Source organism: Harpia harpyja, chromosome 6 (genome assembly GCF_026419915.1).
Source record: "Harpia harpyja isolate bHarHar1 chromosome 6, bHarHar1 primary haplotype, whole genome shotgun sequence".
NCBI classification, from domain to species: domain Eukaryota; kingdom Metazoa; phylum Chordata; class Aves; order Accipitriformes; family Accipitridae; genus Harpia; species Harpia harpyja.
The window spans coordinates 22,888,348-22,915,880 of NC_068945.1; the positions used below are offsets into that span (position 1 = coordinate 22,888,348).

The 27,533-nt window shown below is 35.9% G+C and overlaps 1 protein-coding gene across 4 annotated transcripts; it reads right to left on the minus strand.

The window, feature by feature from the left end:
* Positions 1-1,338: 1,338 nt before the first annotated feature.
* Positions 1,339-27,519, minus strand: NUP37 (nucleoporin 37). Of its 4 annotated transcripts, none has more exons than XM_052790189.1 (10): positions 27,428-27,519; positions 25,902-26,121; positions 23,536-23,660; positions 22,669-22,741; positions 15,765-15,859; positions 5,538-5,628; positions 3,584-3,765; positions 3,006-3,056; positions 2,530-2,623; positions 1,339-1,695 (listed from the first exon to the last, which is right to left on the minus strand). In XM_052790189.1, exons 2-10 carry the CDS (start codon positions 26,055-26,057, stop codon positions 1,582-1,584), a joined length of 981 nt encoding a protein of 326 aa, XP_052646149.1. In that variant the 5' UTR covers positions 26,058-26,121; positions 27,428-27,519; the 3' UTR covers positions 1,339-1,581. The 4 variants fall into 4 exon arrangements, with proteins under 4 accessions (XP_052646149.1, XP_052646150.1, XP_052646151.1 ...); XM_052790190.1 differs by having other exon boundaries at positions 27,398-27,506; XM_052790191.1 differs by having other exon boundaries at positions 27,450-27,505.
* Between the last annotated feature and the right edge of the window lie 14 nt (positions 27,520-27,533).

The window sequence follows — 27,533 nt, forward strand, 5'->3', positions numbered from 1 at the left end:
GCTTTGCACTTGGCAAGATCATTCCAATCCTTGGTAAATAGTTTTTAGTCCTTAAAGAACCAGAGTATTAAAAACAAGCATCCTGGCTTCTGAATTAACTACAGAACAAAAGAATTTCTGCCCTCTGCCCCTTGGGTTTTAATCAATTTTAAATAAAGAAGTCTCAGTCAAAATGCACCTGCACATACCTAACACAAATTGCCTTTGTCAATATGGGTAATGAGTATAGTGTATGATATTCTGCATAGCTAGGTGCTATGTAAAGCTTTGCTCTGAGAGTGTACAGAAAAAAAATCTGCTTCAGTTTCACTACACATCCAAAAGGATAGCAGTGCCCCAGTCCATTCCTTCCTCTCAGACCCACAAAGATTTGTAGCTGTGTCTGTGAGCCAGTTAAACCTCCCATTAAGCCTGTACTCTCTGGTCAAACTATGGATACGAGATGAACAAAGTGCTGTATGTTGAAACACCCTCCGGTCTGCTTATTTTAAAGTTCAAGCACACACCAGTCAAGACTGGAACCTATGAGGAACTTTATATTCATCTTTTAGGTAAATTTTGGTGGCAGTTGGAAAGCAAAATTTCTCAAGGATAAGAAATGATGAAAAATGAATAATGGTCTTACTTTTTAAAAGGTGACTGTAATCTCGCTTTTTGCTGTCCTAATTCTGAACTGGTTGTATGTGTCCAGCATAAATAGGGACAAACAAGTGTTTTAAAATCTAACTACTGCTAATAAGGATGGCTACGATGCTGTAAGGAGCTGTTACACTAGCTGAACATCTTGATATCACTTCACTTGCAAAAGCATGCAAAAAGGATACTGAAGGCAGGAGTTGTCTCTGCCTTTTACTCTTTCCTCTTTTACTTCATGTCGGGGTCTTGTATGGGAGGGACAAGAAAAAATAAGCTTCTAGAAAGCAGAATGTCTTTGATTTTCCTGTAAAAGGCCAGAAGTAAAAGGCTGTAAACAGAAAAAAACCATATGCTGTTTCACATACTTGGAAGAAAATCCCTCTGTCATCTTAAGAGAAATAATACTTCTTAAAATTATCATTCTGATTACACCATTACCTTCTTCACTGTTAGTGGTAACTAGTTTATTCATCAAATACATTCACAGACACTATTTTATGACAGCACATTATTGCATTTCTTTCTTATAAGATAGTGATGGTCAGGAAAGTTAATACAGAGACAGGTGTTCTTTCTGTAGGTACTCTGGACAATTTCAAAGTATTTAAGCTGTGTTAACTGAGCAAGATTGCCAGACTGAGATTGCTGGATACAAAATCTCTTAAAAAAACCCGCTTTTAAAAATTCATTTCACACCAAATACCATGTTAAAAAAGTGTACATTTTATTTTAAGGGAAGTAACCAAGTATCAGATGTATGATAACCAATTTTACAAAAGCTCTTGTATTTGCAAGCTAAAAATCAAACACAAATGTTTCATATTTCACTTGTTCCTTTCTTATGTTCTCCAAGTGAATAAATACCAGTACAAAGAGTAAATTCCTTTGTTTTACTAGAAAAGAGACATTATGCTGTAAAGTTCAAACTGAAGGCAAATACTTATTTTACATTTCAGTTACCCAGAAGAAAATTTTATGATCTCCTCCGACTGCACATAATGGAAGAGTTCTATGCCATGTCAAACCGGATCCTACAGCTGCAGTGCCAGTAAGAATGGGCTTTAAAAAAAAAAAAAAAAAAGAGAGAGAGAAGTATCAATACAAATTAGCATATAAATGATTTTTATACCACATATGCCAAGTTGCATAGACAAATAAACACCATAGATTTAGCACTCCTTACAAATACAGTTAAAATACAACAGAAATCCAACTGAAAAATCTGATTATCTGCTACTTAGTTCCAGTAGCTACTTACTACGTTTAAGTAAAATACAGCAAAATATTCCATGATAACAAATGTTTCAACTATTTTCATTATTATTAACATTATTATTATTTTAAAGGCATACTTTCAAACTTAGAAACCTTTTTAAAGGAAATTACTTCCTGTTATTCAAGTGTACTCACAACTAATATGTTTGGAGGTAATATTTTTACTGTAAGCATTACAAATTTATACAAACTCCAGCAAAACCAAAATATTTCCTATGCTTTGCGTTCATTGTTTCTGGATATATTTTCATTAATGATTTAAAATATAATTAGCTCAAACCTGTAAAATACACAATCAGCTAGTTTTAGCCTCTTTAGAATTAGAAATACTGAAAATTTATTAAATAACAGGTTAAATGTGTTTTTCTTCCCCTTAGCACCGATAAGGCAAAGCAAAATAAAACATACAGATCAAGCAGCTTTTAAAAGAGCAGGTTAAGTGTGGTGTGGTTTTTTTTCCCCTTAGCATGGATGACACAAAACAAAACAAAATAGGTAGACTAAGCAGCATTTCTGGATGGTTTGGGCTAGTTTTTAATTGTAGCTTTTAACTATTTATGAGCCTGATTTGAAGAGAACAGATGCAATTCCAGTCAAAAGCTGAACTCAGAAATTTACCTGGGGATGTCCTAAATGATGAACAAGCAGTTGAGTAGTTGTCTTTCCTGGATATCCAGTGGTTGCAAACAGATTTTCATTCACTCGGGACCATCTATGAATAAAATGAATGTACTTTTCAAATATCCCTATCAGACTATGAGAAGTGCACACAAAGTGGAGTTCTCTTCCTTGTGGTTAACTGTGTGAAGCTGTCCGATATTCCACTAACATCAGAGAAATAAATTCAGACAAATGGCTTGTAAATGATTCACCACCCGCAGCCCCATATGCATGTCGTTGTAAAAAAGAAAAAAATCATGGGAATGTTACATAGATACTAAATGTAGGTCACTCACAAATTTCACAAAGTTTATAGACCAGGTCCCCCTAAAAATTATTTAAGTGAGACACAGCCAGGTCCCTAAGCTCATAACTGCCTGCATATACATAGATTTATATAGACAAAACCCACAGAACAGAGACAACACTTATACCTGAATAATCTGGCTCGATCGACATGGACGGGTCTTTTATCCTGTGGATAACTAAAACAGACATTCAGGGTAAAAACTGTTCTGCAAACAACTACAGCTCATACTGTAAGTACCAAAAGCATGTATCATTTAAACAGTGAAGGGGACACATTGTCTACTCTCTGTGAAGAAGCTGAGGGAAAACCAGAGCATTCCTGCAGCTTACATCTCAGTTTGGAGTAGGAAAACTGAAGTAGTTATCCAGTTTATTATGGTTCAATAATTATCTCTTTATGACTTAGAAGAAATTTTAACAAACCCATAAAACTTACAGTGAAAAGTACACAGTAGTGAGATGCTGTCTCAAATGGACAAAAAGACAGACAATGTTATTTTTAACAGATAAATAAAGATGAAACAAAGAATACCAGGGAATGATCTGTATTGATTTCATAATTCCTGATGAATGTTCATTTATTTACTGATTAGGTGATATAATATATAGTGCATTTAAGTGCTGTATTAGCAACGTAGCTACATCTCTTCATGCACTGCTTAAGAAGAGAATAAAGAAACCTATCTCCTGTGTATAAAAATACCTGGAGCGAGTGATATCCCAGATTAGCCAATCACTTCCAGCAACTGCTCCAATTTTAAGAGTATTCTTTAAACACCAGTCTGCTGACATCAGTGGTGTTTGTTCACACTCTAGGGAGAGAATGGCCTGCTGTGTAATTAGATCATAGAATCGTATTGTTCCATTCTTCTCCGCTACCATCAGCTGTTAAGAAAAATCAATAGAAAGTTGTAAACTTCGCATGTAATGAATCTTAGTATCTTTTCTACTCTATAGCAAACCTAGCATACTTTCAAGCAAATATTAATATTAAAATAGATACAATTTTTCACTTTGTAGCAGAAAACATTCTCCTGAACACCAATAAATAAAAAGCACTTTTATGCTACTGTCACATTGTTATACATAATGTACACATAATGTATCTTTAGGTACCTACGTATATAATTTTGGTGCTTAGAAGCACCAGTTCTTAACCACCAATGCACTGTGCATTTAGAATTGTATAGCAAAAAGTTATCCTTTTAAAATTAAAAAGTTCCTGTTCTGAGTACAAAGAACTGACTGACAGACATGGTGCTGTACAAGGAAACAACAGTATTAATCAGTGTAACTGTAGAATCTGGATTCATGCTTACTGATGTTATATAACATCTCTTGCTTCATCCTGTAACAGTTTGCAACAGATTTTATCTCAACTTTTTCCATGAAAGCAATATATTCAAGCAGTTGTTTATTAAGTATTGTAGAAAGAGCTTCCTGATTAAATGATGAAAGGTATTTTCTCCATGAGGAGACGATGGTTTCCAGATAGTCATGGAAGTCAAGGAATGCAAAGAAGCATTAAAAACAATACTCCAGTAACATCCAAGTTTATTTGGAAAAACCAAGCTGTCACCAAAACATGCTCTTCTGCAAACTACAGGACATGGTGCAGTAAGCCTTTTGATCTGCAATAAGCTTTTCAGCAACCATCAAGTCTGTCAAGTTTTACTAGCTTTTTGAGGGGGGGTTGGTAAAAAAAAAAAAAAAAATCCTGTGCCTACTCTTTGATAAGGGTCAAAGAAAAGACAAGCTAATATGTAAGACTGCAATATTTTGGGACAAATCTAGTAATTTTGCTGTGCTAACAAAGTAGCCCAGTAGCAAACAGTAGCAAACATTCAATTGTGATACCACCTGAATCAACAGTTTTCCTAGTTTTCTTAGTAAGGACTGGATATTGATATCGGTGTAAAGTGTGATGAGAATAGAAATCCTTCTTCCCTATTGCTATGTAAATATTTTGATACCTTATTTGACTGCTTTTCTCTGTTTTAAGTGTGTGTTTTTGTGGTAATCTGAACAACTATTTGTAGCTGCTTAAGGCAGTTATTGATTGGCACAACAGGAATAATAAATACAAGATTGCAAGGACTAGACCATTAATGAAGCTGAATATTTTGTATATATCAGCTGATTAATGCTTCCTAGTACAATAAACAGATAAGTATAAAAACACAGTTTATTGATTTGTTTTGATTTTTCAGCACATATTTCATATATTCCAAGCAAGAACAACAACAAAAAAAATCCCTTACTAACTTCAAACAGATACTTTTCAAAACTTGGCATGCTTTATAAGAGTCTATGTTATTGGTGAACTGTGTTACCATGACTGAGAAAAACTTGAACTTTTCACTGGTAACTGTAAGTTAATATGCAATCAGAACAGTTACCAACAACAATTGATGTATGTAATCAAGAAGGAATATTTCTGATGGGAGGAGTGAGGGACTGAGGGTAAAATGATTAGGATGAGAAGGAGAATTCATTTACAGTGACTTCACATTCGCAGATCCAACCAATATCCAGTTACGAAGTACACTAGCTCCCCAAACTTCAATCTTACTACAGCATCAAAGATTCATAGTTTAGATAAATCCACCCTCCTGTTATTTTAAAGGTGGTGAGGGTGAAGAGCTGGAAAACACAACCTTAAAAGCCTCCTCAGGATGCCAGCAAACACTCATTCCAGGAGAACGTAAAACAAAATGGGCCTTCTCATTTCCTTCCAAATCCCAGACCCTAAAGCAAAAAAACCAAAAAAGCACGAAGTATTAAACTATCTATTGCCATTTGACAGCAAATACATTAACTTTCAGTGCCTCAATACATTCACAAAGGAAGTGAATAAATGAAAAAATGTTTGTGCTTTATCACTTCAAAAGTCAGTAAAAGTGGTCAGTGCTGAAGGTAATATATTTAACGTTCATGAAGTAGGCAGAGCCTCTGTTTAAAAGGACAATATCAAAATAATTTGACAAGTTTAGTTGTCTAGACATGAAATCTAGATGATACATTCCCACTTTATTCCTAAGTCAACACTACAGCCTTTGTACTATACCATAAATAACAGTGAGACAATACAAAGCAGGAAGGTCAGTGTTGGTCTAGCTGATACAAGCAACCTATAATGAAGTACCAAGCAACTTAAATCATCCACATTACCATGTAAAGGATAAGACCATGCACTAAAGTATTTTGCTTGTCTAATCTATGAATTTCCATTTTTTCCTGGTAAGACAAGATTGGGTAATGGAAATATAAGCAACTAAAAATGAAGCTAAGACAAACAAAAGGATCCACACTAGGTAACACTAGCCCACAAAGGGTCTTGGCAAGCTTTCGACAAATAAATCACATATGCCAGTTTAATCTTTTCCTTTAGAAGCACCTACAGTACATATTGAGCAGTTAAAAAAAAACCCTAAAAAATCAACAATATTTGGTGAATATGGATTGACAGGGAAGCGTATGCTGAAACACCAAAACTAGGTTAGATGATGAGTGAGTTTTCTTTGGATGCATTCGATATGAGTGTTAATGAACCATGAAGCTACTTCATTTATAAAATGCAACTAAACCAAAACTGAGACTATTTTACCTCACAGCCACTGCTCAGCTGCCTCTTCTTCTACAAAATCAGTAGCTCAGTTGCAGGACAAAGACATCATAGTTGTGAACATCAGTCTGAACCACAAGGCTGCATGCTATTCATATGCATTTGCACACTGAAACATACACATATATCCTTCTTCCTTGGCATGCAAAGCCTTAGAAACAGCCAATTTTTTAAGTAGTGTTCTGCTCAGTCTTTTGAGTTAGATGAGTGGCTACGTACTATTATTGTTTATTCTAGAGGATTTTTGCTGACTTCCTCCAGACTTTTTCAGTTTATATCTCACCAGGGTGCTTAGAGCCTTATATTTAAGAGATTTCAAAAAACTCTTAAATAATACATCATAAGTCTAGACAAAATATATGGGAATAAAGTAAATATATTTAATGAACAATGTTGTTTTCTTATGCCAAGCCACAACAGATCAAATATTTGTTCTCCCTGTAGAAAACACAGGGTCTCTAATCTTGAAGAATCAGTGTCCTTATTAAAAAAAGTCAAAACAAAAACCTGACAACTGTTTAAAAAAATGAAATATCTACTTGATTAGGTAATTTAGAAACATACAATACTTTCTTCTACTGCCAAAAATTTTGCCTTGTAGATTTGTCCAAGTCAAATCAACACTTTCCATGTGTATTTACTGTGCAGGGAGAAAATTATGATATAACAGAAGATGGTGAATCATTTTGGCCAAAGGAGCATGCCATCATGTTTCTTTCCCTGAAATGAGTGAGGTTATTAGGTGTTGAGACAGAAATTTATTCTTTCTACCTCCCTATGTTTGTTTTTTATAAAATGCCAAACTTGTATCTCTTACTTTGTAAGAATGGTAAGATTGTTAATAACAAACAGTATAGGAAGGGGAAAAGAAGGATAAATGCCCCTCTTATATTTCCTTCTTTCTTGATTGATAACAAAGATGGTATCATTTCATTTTGGGGAAAAAAAACCTCAAACAAAAACCAAACAAAAAACCAAACCAGGCAATACATATCAAAATAGATCCTTGTCTGAATGCATCAAGCCCATGCTGGTATGGAAGTTTACAATTACATATGTGTTCAATTAACTCTTTTCAATATTTCTTTGTGACTAACCCAAGTAAAAAATGTGCAAAGACCAAAAATTTAGCCAAACTGATTTTCAGTTACTCAATTGCTCAGTAATCATAACCAAATCAGCTACAGATGCTAAAAAAACCCTCTAGTTTTGTCCACATTCCTATCATGTAAATCAATCCCATTCAAAACCCTTGAAACTTGACTAATATTACCATGATTTTATACCAAAGCAAACTAGTGTCTACTTTTCTTCAAACATCCTTATTTTTTGTAACCCTGCAATGTGTCACCCTCTTACTTCTCCTCCTCCTCCCACCAACCATTGTTGTATAGACTTGTTATTGGGCTTGTGGTATTTTTCTTGATATTTAAAAAAGCTTCCACTATAAATTTAAAGGAGAAAAGTTTGAATAACCACAGTTGAAACAAGGGCCAAAGTCTGAATAATGGAAAGCCTCAAAAATAATATGTAATCTGCTCAGTAAATTCATTATTTTTTAAGTAACTAAGGACTGAGAAATTACATACTGCAGTGCTCACAAAATTTAAACTAACACAAAATACAGATAGTTTGCAAATGCCGTTAAAGAAGATTGAGATACTAGTTGTCGTGGTTTAACCCCAGCCAGCAACTAAGCACCACGCAGCCGCTCACTCGCTCCCCCCCACCCAGTGGGATGGGGGAGAAAATCGGGAAAAGAAGCAAAACTCGTGGGTTGAGATAAGAACAGTTTAATAGAACAGAAAGGAAGAAACTAATAATGATAATGATAACACTAATAAAATAACAACAGTAATAATAAAAGAATTGGAATGTACAAATGATGCACAGTGCAATTGTTCACCACCCGCCGATCGACACCCCATTAGTCCCTGAGCGGCAATCCCCCGCCCCCACTCCTCCCAGTTCCTATACTAGATGTGACCTCACATGGTATGGAATACCCCGTTGGCCAGTTTGGGTCAGCTGCCCTGGCTGTGTCCTGTGCCAACTTCTTGTGCCCCTCCAGCTTGCTCGCTGGCTGGGCATGAGAAGCTGAAAAATCCTTGACTTTAGTCTAAACATTACTGAGCAACAACTGAAAACATCAGTGTGTTATCAACATTCTTCGCATACTGAACTCAAAACATAGCACCGTACCAGCTACTAGGAAGACAATTAACTCTATCCCAGATGAAACCAGGACACTAGTACACTTCTCGTCACCCACATCCTATGATTAAACAAACAAATGACAACTGCAGTTATCTCAAAGCGCGAAGATATTCAAACTACATCGGAACAACTATATTGTAAGTTGTATGCATGAATATGGATAATGACATGCTGCATATATGCAGTAATTTTATCACACAATGGACTTTAATAAAAGTTGGCAAAGTATTCAGTAAAACATCTGAAAACCTGTCTTGTGGCAATGGAGATGATCCTTATTTTATATTCTAACTTTCTGAATTCTGAATAATTCTAACTAGAGAGCAAACCCAAATCTAACTGAATAAAAATCATCATTTGCAATAGCAAAAGACCAAAACCATATCGCAACCTTCAGGCATTTCTCAAATCCCCAGGAGATGGAAGTAAAAAAGGGAATTCTTTCAACATAAGGTTTCCAACAATTTTAGTGAGTGGAGTGGGGGCTAGAACAAACCTTGACATCTGATACCATTCCCAACCACAAAGCATGATCAACTATACTTGAAACATTACTCACAGATTGCTGTGTGATCTACTCTTAAAAATGCCCAACATGTTTGTTTGTTTTTTTTTTTTAAATAATATCTAACTTAAATACCCCTCGCTGATGTTTCTTTATATCTCCATCGGACATATTCCATGTGTGAGGAAAATCCTATCACCCCTGAAAAGCCTAGAGGACTGTGGAGAAGGAGAGATTCCTGTTACAGAGATCACACAACAAAGTTAAAGAGCAAAGTTGTTCCTCATTGAGCACAACGAATGAGGAGAGGAAAATCTCAGAAAAGGAAAATGGAAGTGCAGAGATTAGTTAACACCATGGAGAATACCATCAACACTGGCCTTGTCTCAGGTCTTCTGCCAACTCCATATGGAGGTGGTTATCAAAGACCTAAATAGGATACTAGGCAGGACATGAAAGAACAGAAGGCTGAAGTGGAACTGTAGAAACCCCTTCTAGCCATTCAGAAGAAGAAAAAGGTTTAATATTCAAGATAATTTTTAGTCACTTATTTTATTTTACTGACAAAATAAAGAATTTAAGTTTTTATAAATCAGGTAATGCACTGCCCAACCAACTGTTCACCGCTGCAGAATCTGTAGCAGAACTCCCTATTCAGCACACTGTGCGAAATAAGCCACAAGAGTGGTTGCATGGGGAGAAAGGGGAAATTCATCTCTGCTGCCTAGCACTAGTCCACCAGGCACAGCCATCTTAAACTATCTCCTGACTCAGCATACAGGTTCCTAAATTTGTGCCTGTAGAACCTTTCCTTCACTTATTTTTGATCCATGATATAAAAGCCTTTTCACAGAGTAAATGTGTAAATACTCTTTCAGAAAGTTGATACATGTTCACCATTTTCTTTTGGTGGTCAAAGCAAATGTCAATGTTATTAAAGAATCAGTAATTAGAATCTTTCAGATTTGGGCATTAAAATCCATGTTACCTCTAGCCTCTTGTAATATCTACTTGGATATGCAAGCATTGATCTATTTTCACTGGTAACTGTGATTCTGATTATCCCCTGCAATGTTGGTAGAAGTGGGAGAGGCAGGGGAACTGCACATGTACTATCTCAAGGGTCTCAACTGACTTCTTTGCTATGCAAATTTCAGAACATGCACACTCAGAAATAAGTCCAAGAAATAAACACTACTACTGCTGAAATACCCTTAAAGTTATCTAGAGTAAAGCCAGAGACTAAGCAGTATTTTTGCAAAAATGTGAAGCTTCTGTTGTATCCTTTCAACCAAAGAAAAATTAGCTGTTAGAGTTATCAGCTTATTGTTTCAATGTTGATGTAAAACTAAATGTTTCTGTGGTATGACTGTTACTGAGAAACTCAACTACAATTCTGCCAATGACTTTCTAAACTACAAGGTAACTGCTAAGCAAATCTAATGCAATGATTTCTATTTAAAACAATTTATAGGCTAGACTACATTCTAGGACTGTAGCTACCATTTCATCCACATATTTTGAAGACTTTCAAACTAAAGGCTTATTCATCCACAGTTAAGACCAGACTGAAATAACTTTCCAAACATTTGATTTGAAAAGTGTGTTTGGTTTTTGGTTTTGTTTTTGTTTTTTTAAGCTGACTGGATACTGTAACAGGAGACCAGTTAATACTTGCATATTGATTGTGAAGCACAACAGAAGTTGTTGGTTAATACTTGCATTGTGGCTGTAAAGTATAACAGAAATTGTGTAAGACTACATTTGGGGGACATACAGGGATGCATACAAAAAGTGTGCAAAGTCAAAAGACTAGACTCTTAAAAATAATCCAAGACTCTCCTTTATTTTCATCAATGATAATACATAATTAGCTTGATAATTGTAATTGGCATACCTCAGAAAGGATAAACATTTTGGTGTGATATTTCTTATATTAAGAGACACTGGGGAATTCTATCACACAAATAGATGAAGATAGAACAACATGAAGTAAGATACCTTTTTTTAAAATTTTGGCAAAAATCCATAACTGAGTGCTCTAGGAATGGGAAGATACAAATAAAATATAATTTTGGAGGCAGGAATAAGTGAGGAAGGCAACTTTTCAATATAGCCAAAGACTGAAATATTTATTGAATTAACAAGGTAAGACTCAAGTGCAACAAGCACTGGCAACACATTAAAGAACACAAGACAAAAAAACCCAAACAAGTTACCATTGGCTTTCCTTCATATTGCCTAGAGAAAGACCTACACAAAATAACTAAGACATAAGAGTACCATGTAAACAAATACACTATAGATTAAAACCCCTGAAAACAGATGAAACACTACAATAAATTTTGAGACTCTAGTTAATTTAGTTTCCAGTGATATCAAACCTTTCCCTGCAATCTCTGTCCAGGGAGCAAAACTAACCTTCTGATGGACTGGCTTTTGTGGTATGTGCAAACAGAGAAAGCTGAACTTGACAGTGACTGATAAATATATTCACAAAGTCCTTCTCTATGAAGAAACATGAGCCACAACGTAAGTAACTGAACAGAACTCAGAATCAAAGAGCAAGTACATTCACAGATAAAGTGGAAGATAAGTCAACTGTACATTCTTTTCTATTACGCACACATAGAGAGAGGAAGACGATGTAGTTTAAGGAATAATAAAAAAAAAGAGAAAGGGAGGGAGAGGGATGGATGAGTCCTTTTCAGCTTTTTAAAATACAAGCCAATCCAGCACTTCATGACCATAAGAAAGTGCCATGCTGCCATTATTAAGGGCCTGACACTGTCAGTAATCTTTCAGTTCAGTATCAGTACGGAGTATGAGGTGGTTATCAATCAGATTGAATTAACCTTTTAACAGTCAGAAGTTAATTTTTAGCATGCATATGAGACTAGTGGGTTTTACCAGGACGGTATTTTGCATGAAATAATCCAAGAAACATCAGATAGTGTCAAAAACTACCAACAGCGGACGGGTGTCTGTTAAGCTCGTGCTGTTTTCCAAACATTTCCTATGTTCTTCTTGCAGAGGCTTCATTAAGTATCAGAACAAAATGATTTGTACATCTGAATCCCTGCAGCCTCCTGTATTGTGTTTCCAAATCACAATGAAAAAGCCAGCAATTTTTTTCTTTTTTTTTCTTTTTTTTTTTTTCTTTTTTTTTTTTTGAGAGGCATGCACAGGGAGTTGCACATCCAGTTCTCATTAGCAAAGCAGGACATACACGTTCCCATACTTAATGCAAATGATCAAAGAAGTGTATAATGCTTTATAATTTTAAGGAATTAAATGAAATATTCCTTAAAGCTATCATATAAGTTTTTTTCTTATTCATTAAGCATGCTCTTATGATACCAAGAAATGGACAAGCAAATTACTTTAACTACACATAAATATTACATCGAATTTTGAAACTGAGATATGAAAGGTAGATCATGAAGAAAAAACAATTAGATATGAAGGAAAACAATTAGATTAAATCCAGGAGGTAATTTACTTTTCTGTCATGACCAAGTTTGGCTTTCAGCAGAAATGTATAAATATACTAAATTTGATTTTTTAATGTATACAAAAGATATTTACTTGAATTTGTTTCACTTCAATTATACTCAATATGTTATAAATAAAACTGAGTCAAGTTTTTGTTTAGTATAACAGTAGTTATTTTAGCTATTTCCTCTGCCAGTCTTTTACCATTTTCTTTAGAATTTTGCAATCAAGCTTTAAAAATGATTTTATTTTCTTTCTCTATTTTTTAAGAAAGAGTAAAGCAATTATGAAATGCCTAAAAAAGTAAAATACAGCAAAATTTGAAAATTACAATATCCTGCCAAAGGTATAAATTAGCTATATGCTTATCAACTGCTTCATCCATCTTGGAACATAGCCACCCTTGGGACAAAATGAAGGAAGTAACATACGATATTTAGGACCCAGAATTTGAATTTTTCAATCAACTTTGCAGATGTAATTTTCACCTACAGGAATTTTGATCTTTAATATAAATGCAGTTGTAACTGCAGTGTGGTGGGTTTTAAGTGTCTTCCAAAGGTGTCTTCTTTCAGAAAAGCAATTCTTTTTAAGGTTATATTAGTTTTGAGATTCTCAGTGCAGAGAAATGTGGGATTATGAATGCGTACAGCATATTTACATACCAACACCTCTTCACTTGTCTATGAATGCACATAATGCTTTTCTTCACAACTATATAACATAGATGGCTACTGCAGTTATTTTTATGCAAGAGTATTTTTAATTCAGTTCTACTTCACAGCTGGGAAAAAGTCTTGTGTTGTGAGACCAACAAAGCCAACAAAGACTACGTGCAAGAAACAACAAGAATTCCTGAATGACATCGCAGCAATTTAATGGTAAGAACATTGAATATCACCAGTATCTGAGTTACACTGTCTGTCTTCCAACCAAAATGACTGAACCCAGCTCTGAGATGTCACTGTTGCAGCAGCTTGTAGCAAGATTTTTTAGTGCATGAAAACTGAAAATTTGAGTTCCTTGGATATCTCTGCTAAACTTACTGCTGAGTGAAAACCAGGTAAGATCTAAACATGTTTGTGTATATTCTGTACATACTGAGGCATTTATTAAGACTTAAAAGTGGAACTCTAACAGAACAATACCCAAGCATTCAAAACTTCATGTTCTTGTACTAATTGTTCTAGAACTTTATTCCAAAGGTATTAACAGATGATGTATCCTGAGAACAATTTCAGGATAGAAACTCAGTACAGACAGAAGAATTATTCCTCTTCTTACATTACTGCTGAAGCAAATTACACAGTAAGTAAGGAATGATTTTGGTAAGTCCCAAGGAATGCATTTTCCATTAGTTTTGAAAGTGTAACCTTTAAATTCAATAAAAAAAGTCTTCATGCTCCACATGCATGAATGGAAAAAATAAGAACTCAAGTAGCCAAAAAAAATCCTACTTATTTCCCATGGCTTTTAGCCAAAGGCATTATGGTTTACTGCATAAAATATCTTTCAGAGTTATTAAGTTGAAAACTTGATAGTATACATTAATTATATCATTTTTATTTCCTTTTAATTTAGTATCAATTAGACTACCGGTTTTAAAACAGTTCCCTTTCATCCCAGGAACACCGAGCATTTCATAAAATAAACAAAAAAAGGCCACACATTCAAACAGCTCTTTACTGAATAAGCCCAATATTAGTTTAGATTTAATGAAGAAATTAAGAATAGGAAATAAATCAGAACAAGCTACAAATAAGTCATATATTTCTACTCTTCATTCCTAACGATTTTGTTGGGAATATGGACAGGGCGTCTATGGAAAATCTGCCTACTGGTCTAAGTAGTATTTCTGAGTTCCCTAGGGGTGTTAAAATCACAGGCCTTTTAGATTTTCTATTTATGCAGGGCAGAGTAGCTCAACTAAAGCTACTAAACTGTGATTAATACCAGTTGATGATCTACCCTTTACAAAATCTCATACACAGAGTAATCATTCTAAGAGCTATTCCCTTCTCTCTTAAGCCATCTTCTATCTGCTAAGTGAAAAATGACCTTTTTTCCCCCCTGAGTACTACTTGGTTATTTATATAGGAATTGGTATGGTGGTAACTTCAAAGAGCAAATATAAGATTCATATAATCACAGAAAAAAAGCTAAAACAGTTCCTTAATCGAGAGAAGTTTTGAATTATCACAGCTATTACAAAGAAAAGTCAAAGATAATGCTTTCTCAAGTCTCTTGCTGCTACTGCAATGACTTGCAAAGCCTGCCTGCATGGCTGCCCTCCTGATCTCTCCAACTGCGAGCTGCATGGGAGAGGTAAGAATAGTAGCTTTATAGATTCATGTGCACTACTAGAAGAGGAGGATGGGGGACCTTTTGACAAGGAAAAACTCCCGTACTACAAAACCTTAACCAGCGTTTTTCAAAGTATTTAACCACCATGCTTCCTTTTTACTTGCAGTTACAAATAACTAAATACATGGGTTTGAAGCAGCTATAATCATGGTATCATGAGCTGCCAGTAGCACTGTATTAGTACGGTACTGTCCTTAGGCTATGTAATCCCACCTCCTAGTAAGGCTAATAAGTTTGGGTAGGCAGACAAGTTCACATACATATACTGGTTTTAAACTTGACTCATATGATGAAAGAATAGGTGAGAGAGGGACTGTATAGTTCAGTGCTGAGCTATGCATGTCCTCTCTCCTATTCTCATTCCTTTTATTCCTGTCCCAGCAGGGGAAATGATATTGTACATAATTCCAAGACAGAACAGTTTTTTTCACATTGTATCTAGTTAGTTCAAAATGTTGCTTTGAAAAAGAACAACCCCCAAGTCACAACAAAAAGCCAGTCCACAACTTAATTAACAAGACTAGTCCACTTGTTCTCTTGTTAGTGGCTATGAAGGCTCACCAAAAAAAAAAAAACAAACCCCCAAAACCCGCTTATTTATTTAGGCAAGCATATAAAGCATACACGCACAGAAAAAGCCAAACACTATTTCAATACTGTTTTGAAGAAAATGCATACCTGCAGGTGTGATCATCACTTACACTTGCAACTTCTTGACCTTCTTTGGGAGCAAACACCAGATCATTAATGTAATCTGAGTGGCCATCAAATGTCTGTCAACCAGAAAAAAGAAATACTTTTACCTTATCGCCGACTGTTCCATCAGTCCACAATGTATTTAATAGACCCACTAAAGGAAAGATGTATGAGTGTTAAGATAAAGCTATCATTTTACATGGAAGGTAAAAAAAGTATTTATCAGTAACTGGAGTTCTTTAAAATATCTAATACATGGGTAGATTCATATTGTAGGTGAAAAGACTCCCCACTATGCCTTGCAGTTGCTACAGAGGTCAGCTTGATGCTCTTGCTTGACAGAGATCAGTGAATCACACCAGAACTTTTTAACCTCCTTTCAACCACTGAATTTTGAAGGTAAAAGATAATAAATCTCAGAAAGAAAGAGAAGAATGAGCAGGAAGTGAATGTATGCATGATCTACATATCTTAAAGAACTCCGATTACTGTTAAGTAACTCTTATCTCTGAAGAGTAGTTTTTACTAGGGGTTTCTGCAAGCAGCAAGAGTTCTTTCCTGAAGGAGCAATAAAACACCACTTGTCCAGTATATGCCCTTTTCCTAGCAGTCAGCACACAAATTGCCTGAGGATATGTCCACTAAAGATGGCAGACCAAAAGGCTACCTTTCGAAAAAACAGTGAAAAAACTCTCAGTGAAAGATGAAACAAGACAATGCACACTGAAGACTTTAAGAAAACCAAAAATGAGGAACAACAGTACAAGCAAAACCAAGCAAGCTGTACAACACCTTAGCAATTAAGCACAATTTCTGTTATGCATTTGAGAAGAACAGACACAGTGCTTTGTGCTCTCTACTTTATATGCTGTTGTGCTGAAGAGGAAAGAAAATGGGGTATAGTGCACACTCTTCTTTTACTGTGAAATAATAGATCATCCATTCTCAAATAATAGGATATGAGCACTCATGGTGTAAATGTACATGTGAACTGTCACTCAAAAGCAAACATTTACAGTTGTATCAGAAAGCATGAAGTCATTTCAAAGGGAACCTTGTTACTGTGTAATTGTTCTCGCCTGAAGCTTCTTAATCGTGACATTTTTATTTCAAAGGACTGAGAATAATTTATCTGTAACAAAAACCAACTTAGCATAGCTTTTCTGAATAAAAGCAAAATCCCAGTTTTAGTAAAAATTAAAAGTTAGGTAATTTTTACATATTTTGAAGGCTTTTCAGCTATCTTGGCCATAATATCAAGACACCTTTTTTTTCTCAATTCTGTGAAGTGTTTTGTACTTATTGACAGACATCAGTAATCTTTTGAGGTTTATGGTATCCTCAAAAACCTAAGTTAAAGAACTTATGCATATTTAACATTAAGCAAACATGCAAAACTCATCTCATTTAGGGTCCAGTCAAAGTGTAAAGTACATTCAAATTCATTCACATGGGGACTAGGTATGAATAAAGAACCTCTGGTTTCATTAGAAAATCTGTAGCTAGTTAAGATACCAGTTTGCTCCATCTGAGGATTTACATGTATTTTCTCTCATTAAGTACACCTATGGTCTTTTTGACAGAAATCTCACTTAAAATTTTAAGTCAGGCAAATGTTCATGTGTAGATGTTGTATCTGTTACTGTTCCATCCTCTTCAGTCCCACTGATAAAGTCTCAAGGCATAGCTGCTCTTGTTTTGCCCAGCAAGGTATCATAAAAAGGAGACAAAAATATCTTCTCGATAATAGCATGACATGGAGAGATTGCAGAGGAAAGCAAGGTCGAATGAAAACAACCAGTTCCACAGTTTTCTGAAAGGAAAACACACTATCTGTTCTCTAAGGGTAGCTATTCTGAGGAACAAATGCAGAACTGATTAAAAAAAAACAAATAAAAAAAACTCTCAAGCATGCACAATACCTAAATCCCCCTCTAAAAATTTTATGAATGCCTCATCAATTCAATACAGAAACATTTTCAGCAGCCAACTTAATTTTTTTGCAATAGCTCATAATTTTATTAAAACCTAGTGGCTTATACTAGAACTAATACATCCTAAGATGATGCTGAACTATTTAGACAGAAATGCCAAGTTTTTTGAAAATTTTCAGCATTCTGAATTCAAATATCCTGCCTCATTTTACTTCCACAGTTCTGATGAAATATGCTTTTTATTAAACAAAATTTGAAGCAGGAGAAAGAAGCCACAATCCACTTCCAAATGAAAACCTCAAAAGAAGAAAAAGATTTCATGAAGATCCATCAGTCATATTTTACCTTTTGTTTGTTGTTCTGGGCTTGATCCAACCCATAAATTTTGGATTAGTCGTGTTGACAAAGTAATGGAAAACTCAGTATGCTTCAAGTTCCTTGTTGATAATTACACCAAGACACTTTTTCCACTGGGAAAACAGAGTAAGATTACTCCGTCTATCCCTCCAGAAGCAACACATACTAATTGTTTACTATAAAAGACAAAATGTTCAGAGATTACATTTTAACTGTAATCACATCCTTCCTTCAGCTTTGTTTGCACATTTTGTACCTCTCCTGAAAATCCCATGTGTAAAGTGTGCACCGTACAGTGGATCAAAGTCTTCCATATGTTCATTATGAGTTCAACCTCAGGTTTATGAAGTAGCTTTTCTGAGGTATCAATTGACTCTTAGTAAGAAACCACCATATCAAACTTTATTGAAAGCCAGCTCAGCATAGCTCACTGAGTATTTGTAAATATCTGAGATTTTGCAACTACTGAGAGTACTGCAGAGTTAGATGTTACTTTTTTTCTTGACAAGAAGTATATAGTACAATGATTGTCCAGGTAGAAGAAATTAAGATGATTACCTGGGGAAAATATTTTCCATACTTTTTGTCAAAAAAACCCCAGAAGATAGTCTCAAAGACAACATTTTTATCAATATAAACATACTAGTCCACATTCTTCCTTTTCACTAATAAGTTCCTCACTATTAGGTAAAAATAGGTATTTTTAGCTGTTTTCTGACTATTTTTAACATTAGACCAAGCTGACCCAGTAACAATATGGATTTTTACTTTTTCCTCAGTCTCAGTACATCCTTAATGAAGTTCTTAGACTGTTAATTCCAGTGGTGGAGCTGGCATAAACAAAGCTAATAGCTTTAATATTAAATTCAAGCCAATGATCTTTAGTCTCCTTAGTGTCAAAAAATGAAGAAGCATCCATGATATCTTCAGCTGACAAAAATCAAATCCTATGATCCTTCTGTCTACATTAGACACTAGAGGAGCTTATTTATACCAACTGGAGTTGAGTAATTAAGATATTGTAATTGCTTGTTTCCTTCTGGGGCAAAATAACTTCCATACTTCTAGTACTTACAGCTGTGGCTGTTCAGCCTAAATACCATGTTCTAATGTCCAACGCCTGTTGTATTAATACTCTGTAGTCTCTATACTCACTAGAAAAGAAGTCCTAATGGTAGAAGAATCAGTTCTCCACCGAACCTTTTTGTATGAAAAATAACTGCTATCTTAATGGAAATGTAAATGTGGCACTTCAAATTTATTACTAGGCATCCAGTCAAAGCTACTGTGTAATAAATTCCCCTAAATTAGAAGTGCATGTTTTAAAGTGTCATGTGTGTTGGTCAGATACCAGAAAAAAATCTTGTCAGAACTGGGAAAACAATAACCCATCACAGAAATTCTATTCTGAAAAAACAGCACTCAGCAGACTGTGCTACTGAGTTACCCCATTTGCTTCTCTGGTTGTTATATAGATCATGCATTGATAATAAGCTAGGAAAAATCATCTAATTGAGTATATTAAAAATTATTGTTGTTTTAAAAGTGTGTTGTTTGTAATCTCATTCTAATTCAGTAATAAACAGCTTACTAGAATTCTCCGTTAGAATAAACTTGCTTATTTGAACTTGTATGTTAAAAGTCTAAGCTCATGAATTATCAAAGGTGTGTTTCTGTGAAGTTATAACACTGATTATTTCTCTGGAAGCAATTAGTTCCTAATGAGCAAAATGGCAAATCCCATTGGTAATTCCTAGTGTTAAGTCTGGGCTGTATCCCACATCAAAGAGGAGAGTCTGAAAGCTGGTGCAGACATGAAGTCTACTCTGAAAGGTATAAAAGAATACATTTTGCTAGGGACCAGATGATGTAGGGACAGGAAGAGGTATGAAAGTTATGAACTATTACAGCTGTCACATTCAATTTGTGGCAAAAACACATAAAATTGTTGATCATTAATTAACCCCCAATAAAAATAATTAACATGTTTCATATTTATTAAACATGTGGAAATAAACACTCATCCATGGCTTGAACCAGTGTCCACTGAAGTCAAGAGACTTCTCATTGATTTGAGCAGACAGTCCATCGGGTCCCTTGTTAATCCAAAATAAATAAATAAATAAAAATTTAGATGCTGAATTTAGCTGAATAGAGCCTGTAGCACCACATTCATCCATATGTTTGATTATTTCCACTTATTAACCATCCATCATCTACACTGTTATTGATGATTTCATCCATTCTCTTTCTTCTGTGTGCTTACAAAGTTCTATAAATTTCTCAAATTGCAATAGACATACATAATTAATAAGTAACTTTACATTCTGCTAAAAAGTTAAAAGATTTAATTCACAACTTAACATTAAAGCCTGTTGTCTGCAGTATCATAAAACTGGCAGATATTATATAAATAGATAACTTTAATAAGGAATGACAGACATCAACTCACAAGCAAACGGCATTAAGAACTTTTAGAAATACTTTGTCAGAAGTGCCATCCAAGTTGATTGTAACTATGTCAGTTATCCTACTGCCTGGGTAACAAAGCCATGTAAGATGACCAAATATGAAAGAAGGAAATTAAGGGTACATGCATGTATGAAGTACCATAAAAAGTACTTTTTTTAAAGAAAAGACGTTCTGTTTTTTAGTAACATCCATCTTTTCTTCTTATGCCATGCCTTTATTCATTCCATTATCAGTATGGCCACATAAGTGAAATCTGCAATTCACTTAGTTTCTATACAACAAATATAGTTGTCTTACTAATACAAATTACCAAACCACAAATGAAAGTCTATTATTTTCTCCTTTATACTCAATACATAACTCTCACCAAAAGAGGCATTACCATATTCCAAAGCACTAAAAAAGAAGCAACCCTCTCCCCTGATTTTTATAGTATTACTTAGCCTTGCTTATTCTTGGCTGAGACCTCAACAAAACAAATTCAAATTGGTTAGCACAAACATCTAATTAATATTAGTACTTGGACTGGGACATTGTTTCAAAGGCAGAATTTTGAAGAATATGTACACACCCAAGTGACATAGGAGCTGACATGTCTTGCAAAGAAAAGAAATCGCCAGAAAACCAATCTTCAGCTTATAAAGCGAAGATGGTATTTAGACCTGGCTTCTTTTATATCACTGGTTTAGGAACACTACCACCTACGCTGAAAGAAAAGGAAGTGAAATTGTATTCGAAGTAGACATTTCCTTTGTCTCCATCTTAGAAATAAACAAGTGACAGCCTATGAGCATGTTTGGTGTATCTGTCTGCAGTTATGTACTAAATTCAGTATTCCTTCTATTAAATTTTCTACTGTTTGAAAGAGTTGTATTGCAACTTCCAGCTCCCCATGAAAGAGAAATTACTGAATTTGCTTTTCTTATAGAGGAGTCCAATAACCTATACCACATAAAATTTTACAGGTCTCTATATAAAGGAACCTTATCCAACATGGTACTTGAATTCACCCATAGAACATTCTGTTTGTGCGTGCATTTTAGATGATCCATAAGCCTCTACTTGCTTTTCTTCAATTTGGTTAAATTGTTACATAAATACTTTTAAATCAAAAGATCACGTAGCTGATAATTACAGTTATTCCCACTTTAAAGACTGAAAGGTATATACTGGTTTTGGCTGGAATAAAGTTAATTTTCTTCTAAATGTGTATCCCAATGTTTGATGGTTCCACCACCCATTGATCTCAGTGTAGTCCTTACCAATCCATTGTATCGCTACATTTTCCTGGAGGCTGGTGCGTGACAGGGGATGTGATATACCCACTCAATGCCATGCTCTTTGTACCACGTGTCTATGAAGTTGTTTCGGAAATTAGTCCCATTATCTGACTCAATTCTTTCTGGGGTGCCATGTCACCATAAGACTTGCTTTTCAAGGCCCAGGATAGTGTTCCATGCAGTGGCACAGGACACGTTTCCAGCCATCCAGTGGTTGCTTCCACCATTCTAAGCACACGGCACTTGCCTTGGTGGGTTTGTGGAAGTGTGATATAGTCAATCTGCCAGGCCTCCCCGTATTTATATTTCAGCCATCGTCCTCCATACCACAGAGGTTTTAACTGCTTGGCTTGCTTGACTGCAGCGCATGTTTCACGTTCATGGATAACCTGGATATATAAAATGGGGGGATTTGGCTGGGGGGCACCGCGGCTCAGGGATTGGCTGGACATCAGTCAGCAGGTAGTGAGCAATTGTATTGTGCATCACTTGTTTTGTATATTCTAGTAGTAGTAGTAGCAGTATTTTCCCCTCCTTTTCTGTCCTATTAAACTGCCTTTATCTCAACACACAAGTTTTACTCCCCCCCGTCCCGATTCTCTTCCCCATCCCACTGTGGGGTGGGGAGTGAGCAAGCAGCTGTGTGGTGCTTAGTTGTCAGCCAGGGTTAAACCATGACAACAATACAATGATTTCCCCTAGAGATGATGGATATAGGATCTGTCACAGTTCAGTGCTCTATCTCACGCAGGACATTAAGCAAAATGGGCCAGAAGGGCAGTTAAAGATTAGACTTCACTAAAGACTAAATAATTTTCTAAAAATCAGCTTAGCTGCCCTTACCTTAAATTCATTCTTGTCCTGCAGGTCTGAAGTGAATAGCCTTAACTTCCTATCAGAAGCCGCAGTACAAAACCTAAACTCGACAGACAAAGAAAAGCCCTTCAGTCAATTAACACTGCAATAGCTGACTTTTTATCAGTTTCTCTTCAGTTTAAACCTGCAAAGTGACATGCAAAGGAAAATTCAGATTTTGAAAAAACCCCAAAGTTTCTATCTTAACTTTTCTGCTTTGGCAACAAGCAGAGTTATAATTGGAACCCATTGATAAAATAGTGCGTATCAGGTGCCAAGAATACTTTTTCATGGAAAGAAACGCAAAATATTTTACAAAGCTAAATCTGAATCAACTATCAATTACCTGAAATATCTCTCATAACAGCCATTCAGACTTCCCTTGGAAGAAGTTAAGTGGCAGAGCACAAAAAAGAACCCTCATTATCAGTGTTTTAAAATACTGAAACATAAATTCATAAACCAATTTCTAACATATAAACACAAGACTGTACAAAAATGCAGCAGTAAGCACCATCATAATTTTGAAGAGGCTTACAAGCTATTGAGAACATTTTAATTCTTAAGTGCATATTTAATAGTTAACTATCTTTCTAGATCTACACCTTAATGGGTCTCACAAACATCTCACCTACTCCTAAACACAGCCCATACTATGCAGACCATTACAAATAGCTTTATAAAGCAGGCCATTACAATAGCCTCATACTTCGTAAAGTTCTTAAAAGAATTCCTTCTTCACAGATGTACAAAAGAAAGAACTAACTACATTTTAGGTCCATTAAAATAATGAATAAGGAAAAGAAAAATATTTACTGCTAGTTCACTGGGGGGAGGGGCATTTATTATAAATACCTTATCTGGGGAGGTAAAGCATCAAGTCTAGTTTCTGGACTCCATGCTATGGCATCAACTCGGATTCCATGATGAAACGTTCTTAGTGTCTTATATTGCATGCCTTCCACTTCCGCATCCTCCTCCTATAGAAACATTGTAGTTAGCTAATCCAGAACAATGTCTTGATGACTTCTAGCAATTCAGATTGATACGAAATTGAAAGGCTTTCAAAATTACATGTATCTGGGATCTTTTTAGATTGTAACACCCTCAAAGTAAAAACCTGGAACATAGAGAAAGTACTAACTTGAAATATGTAAGTACTTAAAAATACATGACATGATTCTAGTCTCAAGCCAGAGGCCAATGCAGAGCACAAAAATCAGAACTGAGCTACAAAGATGCTGAGCCCATTCTTTGTACAAGTAATATCTTCACAGATACAACTAAAGCCACTTATAGCAGCATGGTAACAAAAAACAATGGGAACAAAAGCAAGCACGTCATTTAAGCTATCTTCTCTCCAAGTTGTTTTTACACTATGGAGAAATGCTAGCACTTCCAGAACAACATTCTTCAAACATCAGGAGCTAGAAAGGTACCCGCTATCACCTAACATGACCAAAATTATAACTTGTCTATTCTTCCCACTGGTGAGCACACTGGATGGCAGGAAAGGTGAAACAGGAGTTGGGGCTGTGGACTTAGTCAATCAGCTGACCTCTAAAAAACTTTTAAAAGTTTTCAAAACATCTAATGGAGCACCTCAAAGGATATTTCTACAAAATTTTCTCTGTCACGATTCTGCTTTAAGGTAGAGAACCTCTCTGTGTGCCCTCTGCATAATGTCGAGGCTAGGAAGAACCTAGCTGAGGAAGCATGAAATTATCCAGAGTTTTTCAATGGTTCTTGAAGCAAGGAGTAAGAACAGCATTTTCTTCCCCTACTCTGAAATACTCAATGACTCTACATGTGGAAGAGAAGGGAGGATATGAAAATTATAGAAAAACTACCTTGTACCAGTGGTTGTCAAAATTTTAATTTTTTCTTTTCAAGTCCTGTACCAGAAACAAGATAGAGAGCAATACAGATGACAATAGGTTTTTGTGGTTAGCACTAGGTGCTTTTCAGAAAATTTCCAACAGTAAGACTTTGGGGAATAATAATAATAATAAAACCAGTTATGCTGTTATTTGTATTAGATAAAGTACAAAAATAATACTGTATAATAGAGAAGTGAGTTGAAGAAAAAAAGCTTAAATATAGATTCCAAAGATAACAGTTGTCTCCTACTGATTTTCAAGCATCTAGGCAAAGAAACCCCTAATTAAAAAAACTTATACAGTATAAAAATATACAGTACACAGTATTTTACATTTTTAAAACTTTCATAATATGATGACTCTAAATAATTTCAAGGTAAGAAAACATATTTTACTGTTTCTAACAGCCTGTGAGAGAGATCCAACAAAAACAACTGGGAAAGAAAAAAAAAAAAATTTTAGGTAATTATTTCTACAGTCCTTCCTTAAAAGAAATACCTAAAAAATTAACACAGACACTTTAGTTGTAAAGTTGAAAGTAGTTGTAATCTTTGCTGTTTCACAGGCTAGCTGAAAGCTTTAGAAGATAATTTAATCTAAATAGCAAATGTACATAGAACAAAATATAACTGTGCAAAAAAGGGAGCCAATTACCCTGTGATGATAAAGAACGTACAGCAAATATTAAATCATGTATTTCCAAAGTTGCATGCTTAAGTTCTCAGAAAGCAGTCACCAACATTAGCAAGAGATACTAAAATGGGATTACTCTTCCAGTAGAGCATTCCCATTTTCTTTGCAGTCTATTCAGGGACTGCAGTGATAGGATGAGAGCTAACGGTTTTAAACTGAAAGAGGGTAGTTTTAGATTAAATATTAGGAGAAAATTCTTTACTGTGAGGGTGGTGAGACACTGGAACAGGTTGTCCAGAGAAGTTGTAGATGCCCCATCCCTGGAAGTGTTCAAGGCCAAGCTGGATGGGGCTTTGAGCAGCCTGGTCTAGTGGAAGGTGTCCCTGCCCATGGCAGGGGAACTGGAACTTGATGATCTTTGAGGTCCCTTCCAACCCAAACCATTCTACAATTCTATTCAAAAGGAACTTTATACCAGCAGAATGGTAAGTTACACCAATGTGTATTTTGTATATATATTTATATATATATTTTTTCTTGAAGAACAAATATCCCAGACTTGTTAATGTGATAAACAAGTAAAACCCTCCCCTGATTACACGGGGAGGGAAGGAAACAGGAAAGCGACCAGGGTCTTTGTGCAGTAGAGGTGCAGGCAAAGTAAGTTTCAGGAAGCAACTAATAAAATCAACAACAACACAAACTAACCTGAAATCTGCACGTCCCAACAACTACGTAATTATTGCCACCATATGCAATGAGGGAACATGCATCTCCACTATCAAACGGATTGAATTTTACCACGTGCACATAATCTTCACAATCCACAGTGTAAGCAGTGTTTCTAGTAGAATCTTGCTTCATTGTCAGTGGACTAAGTCAAGGTATCATGGAAGTGATGTCTTCTTCAGGATGAAAATCTACATTCCTACATAGAAAGTTTTAAAAAGCATGCATTACTCATTTGCATGAAGAAAAAATGTAAAAGGTATTTGTGGCACAACAAATCAAAATTTCCTGTAATGTTGTATTTAAGAACACAAAAGCTGCCCTTAGGCTCGTTATTTTTAGGCGTAGCATGTAGTTTCATCAATCAAAAGATTAACTAACCTAACTAACATACATTCAAAACCATCTCTATAGACTTCAGCAATAACTGCAGGTTTTATGCTACTGCTGGCAACCCAATACCAAGACAAGAAATTACGTGACTGTACACACCAGAAGAGTCACATACAGAATTTTAAAATTTTCAACCAAATGACAAGAAATGATACATTACTACCTTCAAATTCTTTTTGCTTGTGTACCTCTTTAAAGACTGTGTGTGTCTAACTAAAAGCAGAGTTAATCATGGCTGCAAAGCTGTAAATGAGAATACTATCATGCATAATATTGAAACATGGTTTCATGACTTAAGCCACTCCAGCTGCGGACAGAGCACCTATACCTCTGGGTACCAAAGAACTTGTACTTTACTACATTCAATCAGTTTTCAAGAATATCAGGTTCCTGTGCTAGAACACAAGAGGCCGAGATACACAACTGATTTCTGAATCACTCCTTTTAGTCCCAGCACAGATTTGACACTAGTTTAAGCCTTTTGGGGAAATCAGACCTTTAATTACACACCACGTGGAAAACCAGCTTTAAATCTCAGACCTTTGACAGATGTTGCTGCGTTAACAACCTGCAGGTCTCAGCATCCAAGATTGAATACTTTGCTTAGGAGCCACCCAGGTCTGACACAGGCATCACTGAGACGCAGAAAGGCTCTCCGTAGTTGCAATGTTTATTTATTAATTAATAAGACAAACCACCACATCAACATAAATACTTTAGCCATATAAGTTGTACAGCTAACCCTATCCATGGTCTTCTTCCTTTAAGGCTTCCCACGAACACAAGCCGCCAGACTAGCTTTAAGCGAAAATACCAAGAATGCTATTAGCTTCAACCATTTAGGAAACACAATTCAGGCAACCGAGCCGTGTGGGTGCCCGTTACCTCCCCCCCACTCCCTTTAACTTCCTACTTCCTCCTTTTCCCTTTGGGGCCCAGCTGCCACTCCCGAGCCAGGCTGCCAGCGACTGCGCCGATGCCACAGCCCTACCGGTCCTCTGGCAAGGGCGAGGGCCCGGGGCTCGTCCGCACAGCACGCGGGCTCCTGGGTCTGACGGGGCGAGGCTCCGAGTTCCCCTCACCTCAGGGCGAGACGCCCGCCTCACACGCACCCCTGCGCCCCAAATCACCCACCGACACGGCCAGCGCCTCTCCCGCCAACAGCTAGCCGCCCCTCCCACCCCAGGAACAGCAATCCCGGCCTTCCGGGTCAACGGC

Excerpts from the sequence above, each read along its gene's own strand:
- NUP37 (XM_052790189.1), bottom strand. The coding sequence starts at position 26,057 with ATGAAGCAAGATTCTACTAGAAACACTGCTTACACTGTGGATTGTGAA. Across the intron at positions 5,629-15,764 it reads AGTGATGATCACACCTGCAG|GGTCTGGGATTTGGAAGGAA; the intron begins GTATGCATTTTC and ends TTTTTGCTTTAG. Across the intron at positions 3,766-5,537 it reads ATCCTGAGGAGGCTTTTAAG|CTGATGGTAGCGGAGAAGAA; the intron begins GTTGTGTTTTCC and ends TTTTCTTAACAG.